Here is a 16,080-nt window from a genome sequence, read left to right as displayed (position 1 = left end):
TAGAAAAATTGCATTTTTTTCACTCATTGTTGCAATTTACCATGCCCCACCTGCAGCAGCTTCCAAGAACTGGGCCTGGTTAGTGGGCAAGGAAGGGTGAGGATTCCTCTCCTCCTTTCCTGCTGCCCTCCCTCCTCCTGCCCTGGCTGTGCTGCTGTCACAGCTCTGCCAAAGCCACACAGTGCCCTCAGAGTGGCTGCAGCACGTCCCCAACAGCTCAGACCTGCCAGGTGCCTGCTGAGATGGACTAAAATAGCCCAAATCTGTGTGATTGAGAATAAAAGCTTCTGCAAAAAACATACCAGAGATCAGGAAAAGAGCCTTAAGCAGAGCTGAAGGGGTGTCCAGAGCTGCACTGTGTTCAGGTGCTGTTGAAAACTACTTTAAGTCTCCAGCAGTCAAAGCAGTGTTTTCCTTTTTTTAATAATAAAGCTGCAAACACAAACTTTTACCTGTAGTTTAATGTTTATATAGTGATGGATAGCACCTAGAGGCCCCAACCAACATTTGAGCCCCCTCAATGTCTCTGCCCCAAGGAGCTTACAGTCTAAGCATCAAGAAGCAGGAGAGAATAATAATAACCATGATTTCTTTTATAGATCAGTAACTCCAATCCAACACAGGTAAAGTGATTTACCTGCTCTAAGGCACAGAAGGTGTGGTGGGAATTAACCCAACATCTCTTGAATCTTTGCTGCAGATCTCAAATTAAAAGATGTTCCTTCATGTCTGGACCACTTTTCTCTTAGGAAAATGTCACCCCCTTGGAATTCTGTGCCTGAAGCTGATTAAAGTTCAGGATTTGTCCAGGGCAGGGCCAGAGCTGCAGGGACAGAACAGAGAATGGAGCTGTCACAAGCACAGCTGCTTTTCATACTTCACTTTTCTGTGGTCACCTCACAGCTTTGGGCCCTGAAGCTGCCACAAGACCAGCAGGTCTGGGTGCTCTCCACCTTAGCCTGGAACAGGATTTCCTGTCTTGGTTTTACGTCTGCAAGAGAAGCCCAGATCTTACAGAGAAGCCCCAGTCATGCACTGCTTTACTAACCATGATCTGCTCTATCCCACATCCCCACATCTGAACACTGTGTTGGTAAACACAAGATGGGAAGGCTGGGAGAGCCCTTTCCTCTGAGAGCTCCTGGGCCTTGGCATCCATTTTTCTGCTCTTTTAGGGCTTGGGATTGGCTGCTGTGTTCATTTCAGACTTCTGCAGAGCCAGCAGCAAGATAAGGGCTTGTTGTTTACATGAAGAGACTTAACTATTTTATTTCAGCTTTGGTAACAAGTTCCTGACTTGGAGGTAGCAGCAGGTTCAGTTTCTTACCACATGCATCAGCAAACCAAACTAAACTGAGCTGAAAGATGCACATTGCTGAATTCCCACTCTCTACCAACATATATAACTGTAGCTAATGGAAAAAAAGACAAAGCTATTATTATTTTGCACTTTAAACTAAAGAACTTCAGTTTCATACTTAGTTGAAAGCTTTAGAAATCAGCACCAATCGCATTGTATATCACTGCCACCTGCTCAGACACCAGTCCTATGTCTTTTGTCCAATGTGTAAAACAAGGAGATGGCAGATGCTCCATGTTTACAGGGAGAACTGGAAGGTGAGAACAAACAGCCATTAGCAGATAAATTACTGAACAGTATCCAATAAACAAATACACATCACCTGTATAGAGCAGGCGGTTACTTCACAAGCAGGCGGTTACTTCACAAGTTAGCTCATACTGATGGTCGAGATGGCAATATACAATGAAAATATTGAAGTATTGTCACTTGCCAGAGTCCTGCACTGTCAGGGAGCTCTTTGTACACGAGGGTAAATAGGCTCTGACCAGAGCAGCTGAACAGTCATGCATACAAAAGTGAGAACTTTTCAGCTATTGCACAAGTAGTGACACTTTAGACACACAGAGGAGGATTTTTACAAACTGACATCAGAAGGACTGGGTGCACCATCGTTCAAGGCCTTATGTGAACTATACATACACAGGAGTTGCTGTATATTGTGAATACATTGGGGATGTGTATAAATTCACATAAGATTAAAAGACTAATTTGTAAATAGCAAGGTTTCCACCAGTTCATGCTTTATTTTATTGAGAAGGTTTCTTAGTGTGGATACTATTTTGGATAAAACATATGATACCACTTCAGAGTTGAAGTTTCATGGAAGCATCATCCTAAATGCCTTGGTAACTGGATATTCCCAAAGGACAGGTTTGGTTAAACCAAACTGATTACTAAAATGTGAATGGGACTTGTATTCTTAAAAGAAGGATGTGGCTAATAATTTCACAAAATAAAAAACCCCTTTTCAAGTGGTTTGGGATTTCTAAGCACAAATAAAACCACTGATAGTATAGTGTACAACATTTAAAACACTGATCAAAATTACTTCAGAATAATTGTGCATTCCCCAAATACATCAGGTTGGCAACTGAGGAAGGAAATGAAAAATTAAAATGAATACGTTGGCATAAGAGGGGTAAATTCTCTCTGTACCACAAGTTTCATAATAAAATACTGTCTTATCTTTAAATTTTAGACATAAGGATTTTTATATCAGTCTGGTTTGTTTCTAAATGACTGAATGTTTAGATTAAAAAGGTGTTTACACAATATACACATTTCATTACTTACAAAGAGAAATAAGCTTAAAATTTCATATTAAAAATACAGTAGGGTTAGTAGCACCATGAAAAAAATGTTTTTCAAAACTGCAGTCTTGTTATTTTAAACATACTCAGTGCGTCGTGTTCTTCTCTATTCTCTTGGTTGATCAAAAAGGTGCCATTTTGGTACAGGGAGAGAAATGAAAAATGTCATCTTCTGATCCTTTGTGAACCTCAAGTGTTCTGTTCTGCTTCCAAGAGGTCAATTCTTTCATCTTAGTCCCGCTGTCAAACACGTACTGAACAACTTAGTTTGGCACATGAGTGAGGTACACGTGAATTTGCATGGTTAAAACAGTTTGGATTTGTTTTTTTCTTTTCTTTCTGCACAGTAGCACCATTGTTGCAGCTGGAAGACAGTGCATCTTAGGAATTTTCAACTGTTTTATAAAACATTTCTCCAAGATGTTACGTCTTCTTCATGCAAACTTGACACCGACTAATCCGCGTCCTCAAGTCTCCAGCTTTCAGTGTCTCTGACTGAGGTTTGCTGGTCACACACACAAAGGAAAAGTTGGGTTAGGTTTTTCTTTGTTTGCACTTCCTTTCAATTTCTACTGAATTCATTGTTTCATGTAAAACTTCAGTATGTGAGCAGGGAATGAATCCTGAATGTGAGGGTTTTTCTAAGAGAGATCATTCTGTTTGAACCCAGCACCAGGTGACAGATGCTCAGTTGTGGCAGGGTCTCAGTGTCCCCAAGGTCTGCTCAGCACCTGTTTCAGCCTGGCAGGTGATGGAGCACAAGCACAACCCGAGGGGAAGGTGAACTGTGTACATTTGAGACTCTTTCTGGGGTCTGTTCCTGCCCTTTGGGTTGTTTAGTTGAAGGGTACTTTAACAACACATAAAAAGTACTGGCACAGTCAGAACTGTAGTTAAGTGGTAGCTTTACCAAAGGATTTATTTTTATTTTGAAAGGGTAACAAGATGGGAGATTAATATAATTAGTGTAATATGCATGTACACAAATAAGTCAAATGCTTAAAAGTTTCTTTAAAAAAATAGAAGGAAGAATGAAGTTGTTTTAATGGGAGGGAGAAAACAGAAATCACAAAAGTGCATGGCAGTTACTAATGGGAAGTTTCCACTGGTTAATTACCAATAATCAACTACCCAGAAAACTGAAAAGTGATGAATTATCACATCAAATACTCTGACAGGAACCTTTGCCTTAAAAGGTTTATGTAGAGTTTATCTTGCCCTTCACTTCCCTTGTGTATCTGTGAACTACCTTTCCAAATAGTTGAGTTTATTGAAAGGTTTGGCAAGAAAATGAAAATTGTTATTTTGAGCTCCAAATATAGTAAACACAGTAGGACTACTTTCAGAGGAGGTACTATAACAAAATGTGAATAAGAATTAACACAAAAAGAATCTGGCTCCTTGCAAAACAGAATGTGCCCTAGCAAGTTTTTACATAATATTAAAGGCTTACCAAAGAAATACTTGAAAAACTGGTTGTGAGGGGAAAAACAAGCTAAATTATTTCCCTATACCCCTGTAAACAAATCTCTTTTGATCTTTGGAATAAATTCAGTTTCCAAAGCATTCATTCTGGAATAAAGCAATAAAGACAAGAAGCAGATTTTCTTACCTGAACATTTCTGCCACCTCTACAGTGGCCAGCCAGAAGCTGTAGGAATTGGCATAATAATTACAGGTGCCCCGACCGTGGCACTCGATGAACGGCGCCGAGCGGAATTCCTCCAGACAGGATCCAGGAGATGCCAAGGCCTGCCCAGAGCCCTCTGCTCCAGCACTCGTGTGCTGGGGGAGGAAGGAGACACACACAAGGATTTTAGGTGGGGAAAATGGAATGGCACAGCAGTCACTGCTCGTTCTGGGCAGAGAACACAGTGTCAGACACCCCCATGAACACCAGTGGTGCTGGGAGCTGTGTACTGTCACTCTGGGCTGGCTTGGGTAGTGACTGAAGGGAAAAGCTTTCAAATGAGCCCTTGCAGCTCTTATCAGTGTCCTAAAGCAGCTCAGGACAGGTGGGCAGTAGCTGCTTCAAGAGAAGGAGGCAGTTCTTACCATCATGAAGGAGTAACCAATCCAGAGGGAGTCCCAGCCTGGAGGACATGAAGGGATCTGAATGGTCTGACTGTGCACAGCTATCACCATGGCAGGAGCTTCACACACAACACATCTGGGCACAGGGAAAGTACCAGAGAAACATGTGATGGTAATAAAACATACTCCTGTGATGTTTTAAGAATTCTTACACTGAAAAAGGGAACAGAACTCACCTGCGAGAGGCTCACCTATTAATCTAGACTTCCATTTCTCACATATTTTGTAACTGCAATAAGAGCATTTTGGACCTCAAACCTGTCTGTATTTTCACTACATTGGGTAAAATACTGAAGCAGTTCCTAAAACAAAAACTGGAATCTCAAAGTCCCCAAGTGAGTGCCTTAATCCTAAAGCCAATGGCTCCCATGTTTTCTTTCCTGTCCACGGTGATCTTGCACTGCTGACTACAGAGATGGCTGGTTTGAGAAGAGCTTGTACAGCCTCTGTCACTGCTGCAGGGAGATGAACCTCTGCAGACAATATTTGCAAACAAACTATTTTTCTAGTCTCTCCCAGAACAAAACATGACATATTCATCTCTTAATCCCCAAGCTGCACGTTGGAAACACATGGGTAAGATGTACTGTTTATCCAGAAATTAAAAGAGCTGCTGGCCTGCTTTGCCTCACCTGCTGATGAAGGGCTGGATGCTCTGCCCAGTCAGGGGCTCCATGCTCATGGGCATCGACTCTGGGGTTGACAGCCAGTAGGAATAGTCATTCCTTGATGCAAAGTTACAAACGTTGTTGATGTTGCAGAACATGAAGGGCATGGTGCTGAAACGTCTAAGACAGCTCCCAGCAGTACCTGCAGAGTAAGACACAAAGAGCCAAGTTTTCACTTCATTGCTTTTTAGAGCAATTCTTTGAGAACTGCACTTGTGGATCCTTCCTCTGCCTCCTGTGAGTGCACAGCAAGTGCTGTCAGATTGTCACATGGGGGAAAACTTCACTTCTCCATTTTGGTTTACATTCTTTCATCCTCAGTTACAGACAGCAGATCCTAGTATGTAATCCCCATCCTCAGGAAATCTGCCAGCCTGCTGTGTCTTCAGAGAACCCAAGTATTTGAAAGTGCAGCTCAATATTTCTGTTAAAGAGAGAGCAAACAGAGTATCTCACCCAAATCCTGGCCGTGTGCTCTCTCATTTCCTTGCACATATAGAAGAGAGAATCCATCATAAATTCTTGATGTTCCCTGTGGACACAGTGGTGTATCCCTGGTCTGGCTGTGCCGAGTTATAAGGAATCCATGGGCAACAGAAGCTGTTCCAGGAGGACCAGGTGGGCCCTGTAAGCCATCAGGACCAGGAGGTCCTTGTATTCCTCGTGAACCTATTAATATGAGAGAAACAACACACACTATTGATTAACACCACTGCTTGCTCTTTTAGGACCAACATAGCTCTGAAAGGTTGCTGGTCTCAATTATGATTGAGTGCTTGTATGTTAGGACACCTGGTATCTGCTAACACTGTCCTCCTGTTTTGTTTTGTTTTTTTTTTCATTTAAGCCTGGTTGAATCAGGGAGATTGTCAGGTGATCACACTTCTCTGTGTTAGTAGGAGTGTAGTGAAGTTAAATACTCAGGGCTGTCAGGCACTGTGTAACTGCACAGGACACAGCAGCCACTGGAATGACTTCAATCAGCTTCCCACTTCCAAAACATATCTGCATGAGCCTTCATAGCATAAACACCATACCTGGTTGGCCTGGAAGACCTCTTTCTCCTTTCCGTCCTGCTGGACCATCAAAGCCAGGAAGTCCATCTCTCCCTGGGTCACCAGGAAGCCCAATTGGACCTAGAACACACAAAAGCAGAAAGTAAATAAAAGCTCTTGAAATCTCCAAGTTGTCAATGACTTGTGTTGCTTTTTTCTGATACACAAGAGAAGAACAGCCCATTAAACCAGACAAATATCTGGTGGAATCCTGTGTTTATCTATTAAGTATTAACCTGCACTTCTCTCTTGCTCAGTAACTCAGCTCTGCAGCCTGTGCCATGGCACTGCCACCAGCACTCAGACCCATTCTGGTCATCTCTGCAGCCACCTCAGGTCTCACCTGGCAATCCCTGTGGCCCTGGCAGTCCAGGGGGCCCTTTGGAGCCAGGCTGTCCTGGAGGACCCGGGGAACCAGGATCACCTTTGACAACAATGCTCCGGCCAATGGTGCCTGGTAAACCTGGGGGACCTGAGAGAAGGGAGATTGGTATTAGATAAACCAAGGTGGAAGACAGCATTAGATACAGTTTATTTCAAAATAAAGAGCTCCATCATTGCAATAAAGAACAATTGTATATAGGACAAAAAAGTACTCTTGATGACTCCCTCTAAGGACCCCTCCTACAGGAATTAATCCATATAGACTGGATACAGAGTATAAAATATTTTAGAATTACTTGTAGGGGCTAAAAAGTACAGGTTGTAACTCTGTTGAAGATCTTGCTCACTTCACTTCACTGGCTGAGACCACCTCAGCCCTACATCTGTGTAACAAATTCTACTGGCAGGGAGCAGAGGTGGCAGTGCCACTGCCCAGGACTCTTACCTGGTGGGCCTGGCAGTCCCTGGCTGCCCGTGAGGCCAGCGGGTCCTGCAGGTCCAGTGGGACCCTTCATACCTGAAACATCAAATTCACACAGTTAGCCAGTGAAAGAACATGCTGTTCTCCAAAGTCTGCTGCAGGAATGGCCTGAACAGGCTGTTACTGTGTCTGGAGGTTTCAGCTCCAAATGCTGGTTAAATACCTGGGAACACCCAGTGAAATACCTGGGAATCCTGGAACGCCTGGAACCCCGGGGTCACCCTTCATTCCATTCAGACCTGGACGACCAGGATCCCCCTGGAGAGAAGAGCCTCACGTTATTCCCTCATCTCAGCAGTTCCAGAGAGCCAGGGGCAGGTGGCTGGGGACAACCAGACACACTGGAGGGCTGTCAGAGAGTGGGAACACGAGGCTGCCACCCACAGCTGCAGCTCCCATGGGAATCCTGCCTGGACACTGCGGGATAGCTGAGGAAAAGATCCTCTTCCTTGCTACAAGACAGGGTCTTAGCTACCACATTTTGGCTTTTATTATGTTAAACTGCATGTTCCACCCAAATATATTCCATTTTTATTTGGTTTAAAAGTTAGCTAAGGGAAAAACTTCATTTCTTGTCCTACCTGGCGTCCAGGTGGTCCTTGATCTCCCTTTGGACCAGTCAGGCCAGGTGGACCAGGTGGACCTGGGTTCCCTTTTTCCCCTTTAAGTCCTCCAGTGCCTGGTGGCCCTCGTGGACCTTCTGGGCCTGGTGGACCTTAACATTGCAGAACAAATAAGCACACATCAGTATATATAATTCATTCTCCCCAAGTTTGTACCTTCAGTGTTAAAAAAAAAAAAAAAAAAAAAAAAAAAAAAAAAAAAAAAAAAAAAAAAAAAAAAAAAGATGATATTTTGGCTTAACCTCCCAGTTCTACTTTAATGCTAAATTCAGGGTAAACTAAAAGGAAAACCAGTAAGAGGAATTATTTGCACTACCCAAATCAGGAAGCATTGTCCCTTATCTAGCTGATGAAGCAGAAGGAAGTGCAGCTCCCCTGCATCAGCAGCTTCCTGGTGACCACACCAGCGCCTTTACTGGGAGCCAAGAAACCCAGAATCAGATGGTACAAATATCCCCTCTGCTGCCCTGCATTACATTCATCATGCCTTCAGTGCTTCTTAACAGCCTGAATTCCTTTTGTAGGCCAGTCTCAACACTCACACAGCACAGTGTAAACACTGCAGTGCTGCTTTTTGTTAGAATTTGCCTTACCTGTTCAGGAGCACACCTGTACTGTCTCCTGACTGTTGGGCAGCAGGAAGCTCTGCCTTGCCTACATAACAAAACTTCCTTATATTGAATGACTCTCCCTCCAAATGATTTTTTTAATCTTTAGTAGACTTACACCGTGTAAATCTAATAGAGAAACTGGGCTGGTCTTTAAATATTTTGCCTTTGCTACAGCCAGATTAAACCAAAGCAAAGCAGTGGGTTTAAAAGAAACTTTGGTATCTGGAGAACTGAAAGATGAGACTTCCACCTTTGTCTCACCATATAAATGGAGGGTAACCAGTATTAATTTTTGGCAAAATAAACTGTAAACATGGGCAGCAACAGCTAATAATATTCTACAAGTTAGAGCTCATAATTGCATTAACAAAAGGATTTTTTTTGCAGGACAGGGCTATGACATTCTCTCTTGCAGTACAAATTTAACAACATTTATCAGTGTGCTGGATTTTCAGTCCTCCTGCAACCTTGAATAATTTAACATCTCCTTTGACATCCTCAGTCTCTACCCCATGGATAAATGTGATGATTTGTATTTCTGCATGCAAATTTGAGTATAGAATTCGTTCCCTTTTTAAATCAACAGCAATTTTGTACCAGATTTCACACACATCCTTGCAGCAGTTTCAGCTGCAGAAAACATTCCATCATGTGAGGATTTTTTGTGTTCATTTTGCTCTTTCACACTGGTCTGGTACTGTACACATGCAAAATAATACCAGGTTACCCTCTGGGGCATGCTAATCAAACACACACGGTCTGCACAGTAAGCACAGCCCTTCAAAAGACAATCACAGTGGAAAACATCTGTTTCTCTTACATCAAGTGCAACAAAACAAATTGCCCGAGTGAAGAGTCTAACCTGGAGGCCCTGGAAGGATCAGAGTTCACCAAAGCCCAATGATCGATGTTAGAAGGGTCAGACATCACACAGTACAAAACAAGATTACTAGTTAGAAATAGCACAGGTGACAGCAAATACACTACACAACAACCCATTTCACCAGCATGTTTTCTATTTACAGTATAATCCACATGCATGCATAAAACCACACATGAATACACAAACACAGGTGTTTTCAGATACAAGTTACTCTGGTGACTAGGCTCTACTGAAACTAATTTGACACTTCATTTAACAGCAAACTTAAAGCCTCACTAGAGAACATATTATTGCTTTAGCATTACAGCTAAGGCCTGTAACTGGTTAGTCCTGCTCACAATAGGGCTTGGACTATGTAACCATTTCACTGACAATATTCAGCCTCACAGGGCCCAGAGCTTGGCAAATAGGAAAACTGTGAATTACAACTTCCTCTTGTGCAAAATTCTGCTTTGGGCACGAGGGAAGTGTAACCAACTTATCACCACTAATCAGGTATGAGCTTCAACTATCTGTGAATACAATTCCAGGGCTGAAAATTAGACTTATGCCCCTCTTTGAAACTGGAAGCAGGATTGACATGGATCAAAAGGGCTGCAAATGCTGTAAGAAAAAATACAGCAGAACCTGCAAATTTAGAATTCGTTGTCTTTACTGTTGGCATTATTTTGTCTTGATAAAAATATTTCAAGATGCTAATTTACCTGCTCAAGGTTATATGGAGAATGGCATGTGATAATATCCTTAGGATATTTAAATCACTTTTCTTTCTCAAAAGATAAGCTGGTTGTCCCTACAATGCCACTAAGTTAATATATATATTAGCTCCTGTGCCACTTGCATATTTCATGTCAGTGAAATGATTTAAATATATCAACATATCACCATGCAATTTGCAGCTAAAAACTACAATAAATACACATCAGGTTTACCTCACAGCGCTATTTCTTACATATTTGGTAAATTATTTTAAATACTAACTGCAATACAGTTGTTAAAAATAATGACATGGACATTTCATTGTTACTGTTAAGTACTTATAAACTATATTTCATTGATAGGTAAGTTTTGCTATGATTTATGAATCAGTCCTACACATGTTTATCACCGAATCCTGGCTGATCACAGTCCCAGGGTGGAACAAAACATGGTGTAATTGCTCAGTTCCTCTCACACCCTGATGGCAGCTCTTTAAAAGTGTGGTTACTGCTTGGGTGACCACAGTTAAATTAAAAGGTAAAGCCACATTTCCTTTTTTGACATTGTTGCATAAAGATAGGATTCAAACATCACATTTGCTACCTCATGGTGCTCAGGACAGCAGACTGAAAACTAAAAATTTATTCCTTTATTAAGTTTTCATGACAGTTCTTTGCTGCCTGAAAGTCATCATAGCAAAACCTAAAGACATCATTATTATTAAATAGATATACCAAGTCATTTTCAGTGTAGACACAGATGCTAAAATCTTCCCAAGTGCCAGTTTATCCATGCTGACACACTAAAGTTACAATAAATATCTGGAAATGACTGTTCTCACCAATTCTGTCCCACTGCCCTAGTGCCAGGGAAGGCACTGTGAGCTTTATTTTCATTAAATACTTGTGAAAGGAAGATTTTTCCTTATTTCCTCTAAATGGGCTGGTGAAGCGAAACAATGGAAATGAGGATTTCTCTGCACTGAAAACTTTAAAGGCTCTAAGTTAGGAATCTAAAGCATCACTGTTAGTCTATATAAATTTTCCTACAGATACTGTTGGTATAAAAAAAGCATCTAATTTATTTAAGTCACTTGAGAGTGTCCAAAATCAACAGTAGCAGGTGCTACAAAAATGACTACTGTCGCTTGCCCAAGCTGCAACACACAATTATGCAGCAAGGCATGAGAGGACAGTGCAATGTGCTTTTTTTTTTTTTTTTTTAAGCTGAAAATCAGAATATATTCTTTTCAAGTGCACTGAGGAAAAAAAATATCCTAAAACAAGTTTCACAGCTGGGGACACTTTATAAAAGATTTGCAAATCTAGACCCACATGGTCTTCCAGCATGGGCAGAGCAACTGTGTCCTTCCAATGTCAGTCCCACCACAACATGGCAGAGGTGGCTGAAAGCCAACTCTGAGCATTTTTTTCCCCACCACAAATTAAAAGGTGTGTCTGAAACATGACTCTGCATATCTACATTTAGACACTACAAAAGTAATACATTCATTTTCATGCAAAGTTATTATTTTGGAGTTACAGGGCTAACCTGAGGGACCTGGGAGTAGGGGGTCAGAATTCACCAAGGTCATCATTAGAACAAGGGGAAAAACATCAAAATTGTTAGAAATATCAACAAACTAACATATTCAACTAAACCTTTCTTTTTAGATTTAGCTCAATATTCCTTTACATACAATATGCAAAACACCAAACTATTATTATTCATGGCAAGGAAAATAGACATGTGGAATAACAGCAGTGTTCTGTTGCCCTGGAAATTGGCTTAATTTTATAATGAATTAATAAATCTGTCCCAATACCATCCATAAATGTTTATTTTAGGAGTAACTCAACTGGAGTCAGAGAGCTACATCATGTTTGACTTCATCTCTTTTACTAATCTTAGAATATACCCAGAAGTCAACAACCAACAGTACATGCAAACAGCTTCTGGTTTTATTTCTGTCCCTGGAAGGGGTAATTTGACAGCCACACAGCTGCTTTTATGAGTAACTGCCTTATGTTGAAATGTTACAAAATCAGCATTCCAACAATAGACTCTGTTATCATTGGAAACAAAAGGCTGGAGTGCTGATTGTACCAGAACTGCAATAATAGTTTGGTTTATCCACATTAGTTCACACATAACTGAGCAAAACAAATGCTTCACTTTATACATTGCATGCAACAAAAATGGAAATAAGAGAAAGATGAGAAAGAGAGAGAACATGGCTGAGCAGAACTTCACTGGTTGTTTTCCCTGCTCAGAAACCTGCACAAAATGAGTCCCACCACTGCTCCACCTTCCCAGCTGATGAGAATCAGTAAACACTGGATTTAGACAGGGGAGTGTGAACAGAATGAGCAGATGCTCAAAACCCCAGTGCTAGAGCAGAGAATCTCAGTTGGTACTTTTATTACACCTCACAGGTTGCTTAGCCTGCTTTAAGATTTCTTTAAGGTTTGGAGATATTCTCTGTATAAGAAACTTTTAAAAATGAAAGCCTATGCTGTCATGGACCAATACTGTCCTGGGCCAAAATTTTAATTGCTGCACTACTCTATATACAGAAGTATTGACAGAAAGTCAAAATCAAACTGGGGCTCCAAATGTGCTGTAGGGATGCTCCACTGCTTGGTTAGAGCCCCTGGGGCACAGTAGGGAGTCAGTTCCTGCAGGAAAAAGGGGAAAGGCTGCACTCCTCATCCCACTAACCAACTAGGAAACCAGGAATTATTAACCCATGGGGTAGTTGTTCTACATCAGTCACACACAAAGCAGGTTTAGGATAAAAAAGAAGTGTTTTTGCTGGGACTAAAAGAAAACCTCATTATTTTGGCAAGCAGCACCCCAGTTCTAAGGTGCTATAGATTAAATCCAAACGTTTATAATGAGTAATTTTTAAAATGCACAGTTAGGGTATGAGTTCATAGCCTACTCTGCAAAAGAAAAACCTCATATTGCCATTGATAATAACATATGATTCAATTCCAGCTCTAGGGAAAATATTTTGATAAAATTCCATTCAAAAAACATGATTCAGTATGACTGCCTCCTCTTGTGTCAGAAGCAACCATGAGGAGAAAGCAAAACTTTAAATCTTTCCAAGTGTATATTGCAAAGCTAAACTCCTCCTTGATACCCAAAAATCAACAATATCTGTGGTGTTGTAGCTATTTTACTAATGTACTAACTCAAAACTACCCTTCCTCAGAGAAGTCTTTAAATAAAAGAATAATTTGAGGGCAATAAAGAAAAATATTACTTCACCATTAACTTGCAAAGGAAAAACATCCCTGTCATCAACAATAGTTGGTTTGAAAGCAGTCTCCTTTAGGGAGAATATCAAGCTTGTTACGTGAGATGAATCTAGACGTAGCAAAGTACTTCTGGATTAAATATCAGCAATAAGCTTGAGCTGGAGTTGTGGCAGGTTTAAATTAGATTTTTTCAAGCGCAGTACCTAAATGCAAATAAAAATTCTCTAACACCAAATAGATATCAGTTTCTACCCAGGCCAGGTAGCTGCTCAGCAATGTTCACTCAGTGTAGAGTTTTCTCATTCCCAGAATTAGTTGGTGCAGGAATAAGATGCAAACATGGGATGTGAAGATGAACACAGCACGATGGAGTCCACGGGAGCCACGGGACACAATGGAGCAATGACTTGTGTTACATGGCCCAGAGATGAGGAGCAGCATCCAATCTGATCATGCTGGGGGTGCTAGTGGGAATTGGATTGTCATGACTCTTAGAGTGATGGGGTTTGTTACTTATGGTGCTTTGTGTGACGTTTGGTGCTCGTGTGACAACACCGCAAAGGTCTCGGATGTTCAGAGGTTGTGTCGTGCTTGTCAGTGATTATTGGGGCAGCATGCTGAGAACTTCCTGCCTGGAACACCTTTGATTTTTGCTGCCAGGCATCAGAAATTTACAGAAACTGGTTTATTGAGAGATATCGAGGGGTTTTTGGCAACAAAATTCTCTGGTTGCCCACACACCTCTGTGCCGTGAGGCTTGACCTCATTCATCTGAATAAATGGAGCCAATTTAAAGGCTGATGACCTACCAGCAAAACATCAAAGTACTGGCAGATGTTCACAGGTATGGATCATGCTCTTACCTGGCCTTCCTGGAACACCTGGTGGGCCAGGGCTACCTTTAGGACCTTCCAGAGGTGGCCCTGGTATTCCTGGTGGGCCTGGTGGACCCTGCATACCAGGGAATCCCTGGAAACCTGGTTCTCCCTTCAGACCTGGAAGTCCAGGGGGTCCCGGTGGGCCAGGTAACCCCAGCTCTCCTTTCTGCCCTGTAAAAAGCCATCTTTGTCAATACTGTTACAAACTGATATAAACCCCAAAAGCCAACTTACAAAGCCATTTCTCTCTCTTGCAAAAGGCACAAGTCTGGCCACAATTCCCCTTATTTGCAGAGTGAGACAGTGTGAAATTAGCTGACATTCAGAGAAGAGTGAGGGCTAACAACTCTTGCAGGAGAAAGCTCATAACATGTTAAAAAGTCTTACTAAGTCAGTGATGCTCTAATTCATAAAAATCCTTGGAGACTGTAAGCCCATAAGAAATAAGGCTTTCTGTGAAGAAACCTGTCAGAATTAAGCCTTCATCCTTTTTTTGAGATATTGCTGAAAATTAAGATGTACTTGCAAAATTTTCAAATAAGCCTGAGGAATTTAGGAGCTTTAATGCTACCAGAGAGGAGCAATGTATCAAGAACCTCTACTTTCAAAGAAGCTTCATTTATCATCTGTTGTATCAATCATTTATTTACTGACACAAATCAGCAAAGTTCCACACAATGCAGTAGGCTATTTCTCTGTGTGCATTTATTCTGGCTGCATAATTGCTAATTTACAAAACATAGTGGTCAGTAATAAAATGTCTTTATTGCTGTGGTTAATTTAAAACAGTCTGCTGAGGAGAAAAAAAAATTACTTGTAGCTATAGCATTCATTAGTTACAGAAAATATACAACACACCCTTCTTGTTTTTGGTGTGTAAATGTATTTTACATTGAACCTTTTCAACAAAGGGCAACAGAAAAGCTTTACCTGACAATCCTGGAAGTCCTGGAGGTCCTGGACGCCCAAAACCTGGTAGACCTGAAAAAAAGATAGATTTAGACAAAAATGAATATTTTAGAGACTTTCAGGTCTCTATGAAAGGGAATATGAGGCTTAGAACAATGAAAATGCAGTTCATCTAAATAAGTGATTCCTTGAGGTTACTTGGATTCTCATTCCTTCACCAGTCTTCCCCAAAGTTGGAGGTTTTGCTACTGAACACATCTGTAACTTTCATAAGAGTTCCCATCCCCTCCCAATCCATGTTCTCTGGGATTTTGGGAGCTATTATGTTTGCATTTTTGTTTGAAGATCTATCTTCGGAGCAGGGATTTCACTGTTTATCCACTTAGGTGAAGCAGTACAGCTACCATGGAAGACAGGGGCTGGTGTTGAAGCCAGGTAATAAAATCCAGGAGAGCTGACTGAATTCTTGTCCTGTGCTTCCCTGGCAGCTCAGCAGCACCCAGGAACCACAGCAGCAGCTCTGAAGGTGGAAGGGTAGCTCCAGGAAAGGAAGAATAGAGCAAGCAGGACATGTCAGTGCAGAGTGAAGAGGAGGAAACAAACAGGACACCTCACCTGGTTCACCCTTCTGGCCGGCTGGGCCAGGGATTCCATCCCGGCCAGGCTGTCCCTTCTCCCCTGAAGGACCAGGAGGGCCAGGACGACCAATGTCACCTAAAACAAGGACAGAACACATCAGCACAGTCTAAACTGCAGTAAAGAAAACCAGCATCACCTTCAGCACCATCTGAATCTAAAGGTGTGGCGATTTACTGGCATGTAATCTTAAAATTAAACCTTTCTCTCTCTCTCCCCT

General features: G+C 41.6%; 1 protein-coding gene across 1 annotated transcript in view; it reads right to left on the bottom strand.

Annotated features, from left to right (window-relative positions):
* Nucleotides 1-463: 463 nt before the first annotated feature.
* COL4A5 (collagen type IV alpha 5 chain) overlaps nt 464-16,080 on the bottom strand; it is a gene marked incomplete at its 5' end in the record, with an annotated part of 67,987 nt that continues 52,370 nt past the window's right edge. Inside the window, 13 exons of the mRNA XM_083876192.1 lie at nt 464-3,178; nt 4,286-4,458; nt 4,729-4,843; nt 5,400-5,577; nt 5,892-6,104; nt 6,473-6,571; nt 6,834-6,962; nt 7,320-7,391; nt 7,541-7,613; nt 7,937-8,070; nt 14,301-14,486; nt 15,246-15,296; nt 15,840-15,938. Coding sequence (XP_083732318.1) covers nt 3,097-3,178; nt 4,286-4,458; nt 4,729-4,843; nt 5,400-5,577; nt 5,892-6,104; nt 6,473-6,571; nt 6,834-6,962; nt 7,320-7,391; nt 7,541-7,613; nt 7,937-8,070; nt 14,301-14,486; nt 15,246-15,296; nt 15,840-15,938 — 1,604 coding nt within the window. The 3' untranslated portion in view covers nt 464-3,096. The remainder of the gene's footprint in view (nt 3,179-4,285; nt 4,459-4,728; nt 4,844-5,399; nt 5,578-5,891; nt 6,105-6,472; nt 6,572-6,833; nt 6,963-7,319; nt 7,392-7,540; nt 7,614-7,936; nt 8,071-14,300; nt 14,487-15,245; nt 15,297-15,839; nt 15,939-16,080) is intronic.

Source organism: Zosterops lateralis, assembly GCF_965231275.1.
Source record: "Zosterops lateralis genome assembly, chromosome: 21".
NCBI classification, from domain to species: Eukaryota; Metazoa; Chordata; class Aves; order Passeriformes; family Zosteropidae; genus Zosterops; species Zosterops lateralis.
Note: the sequence above shows the minus strand (reverse complement) of the source record. Positions and strands in the feature narration are given on the sequence as shown.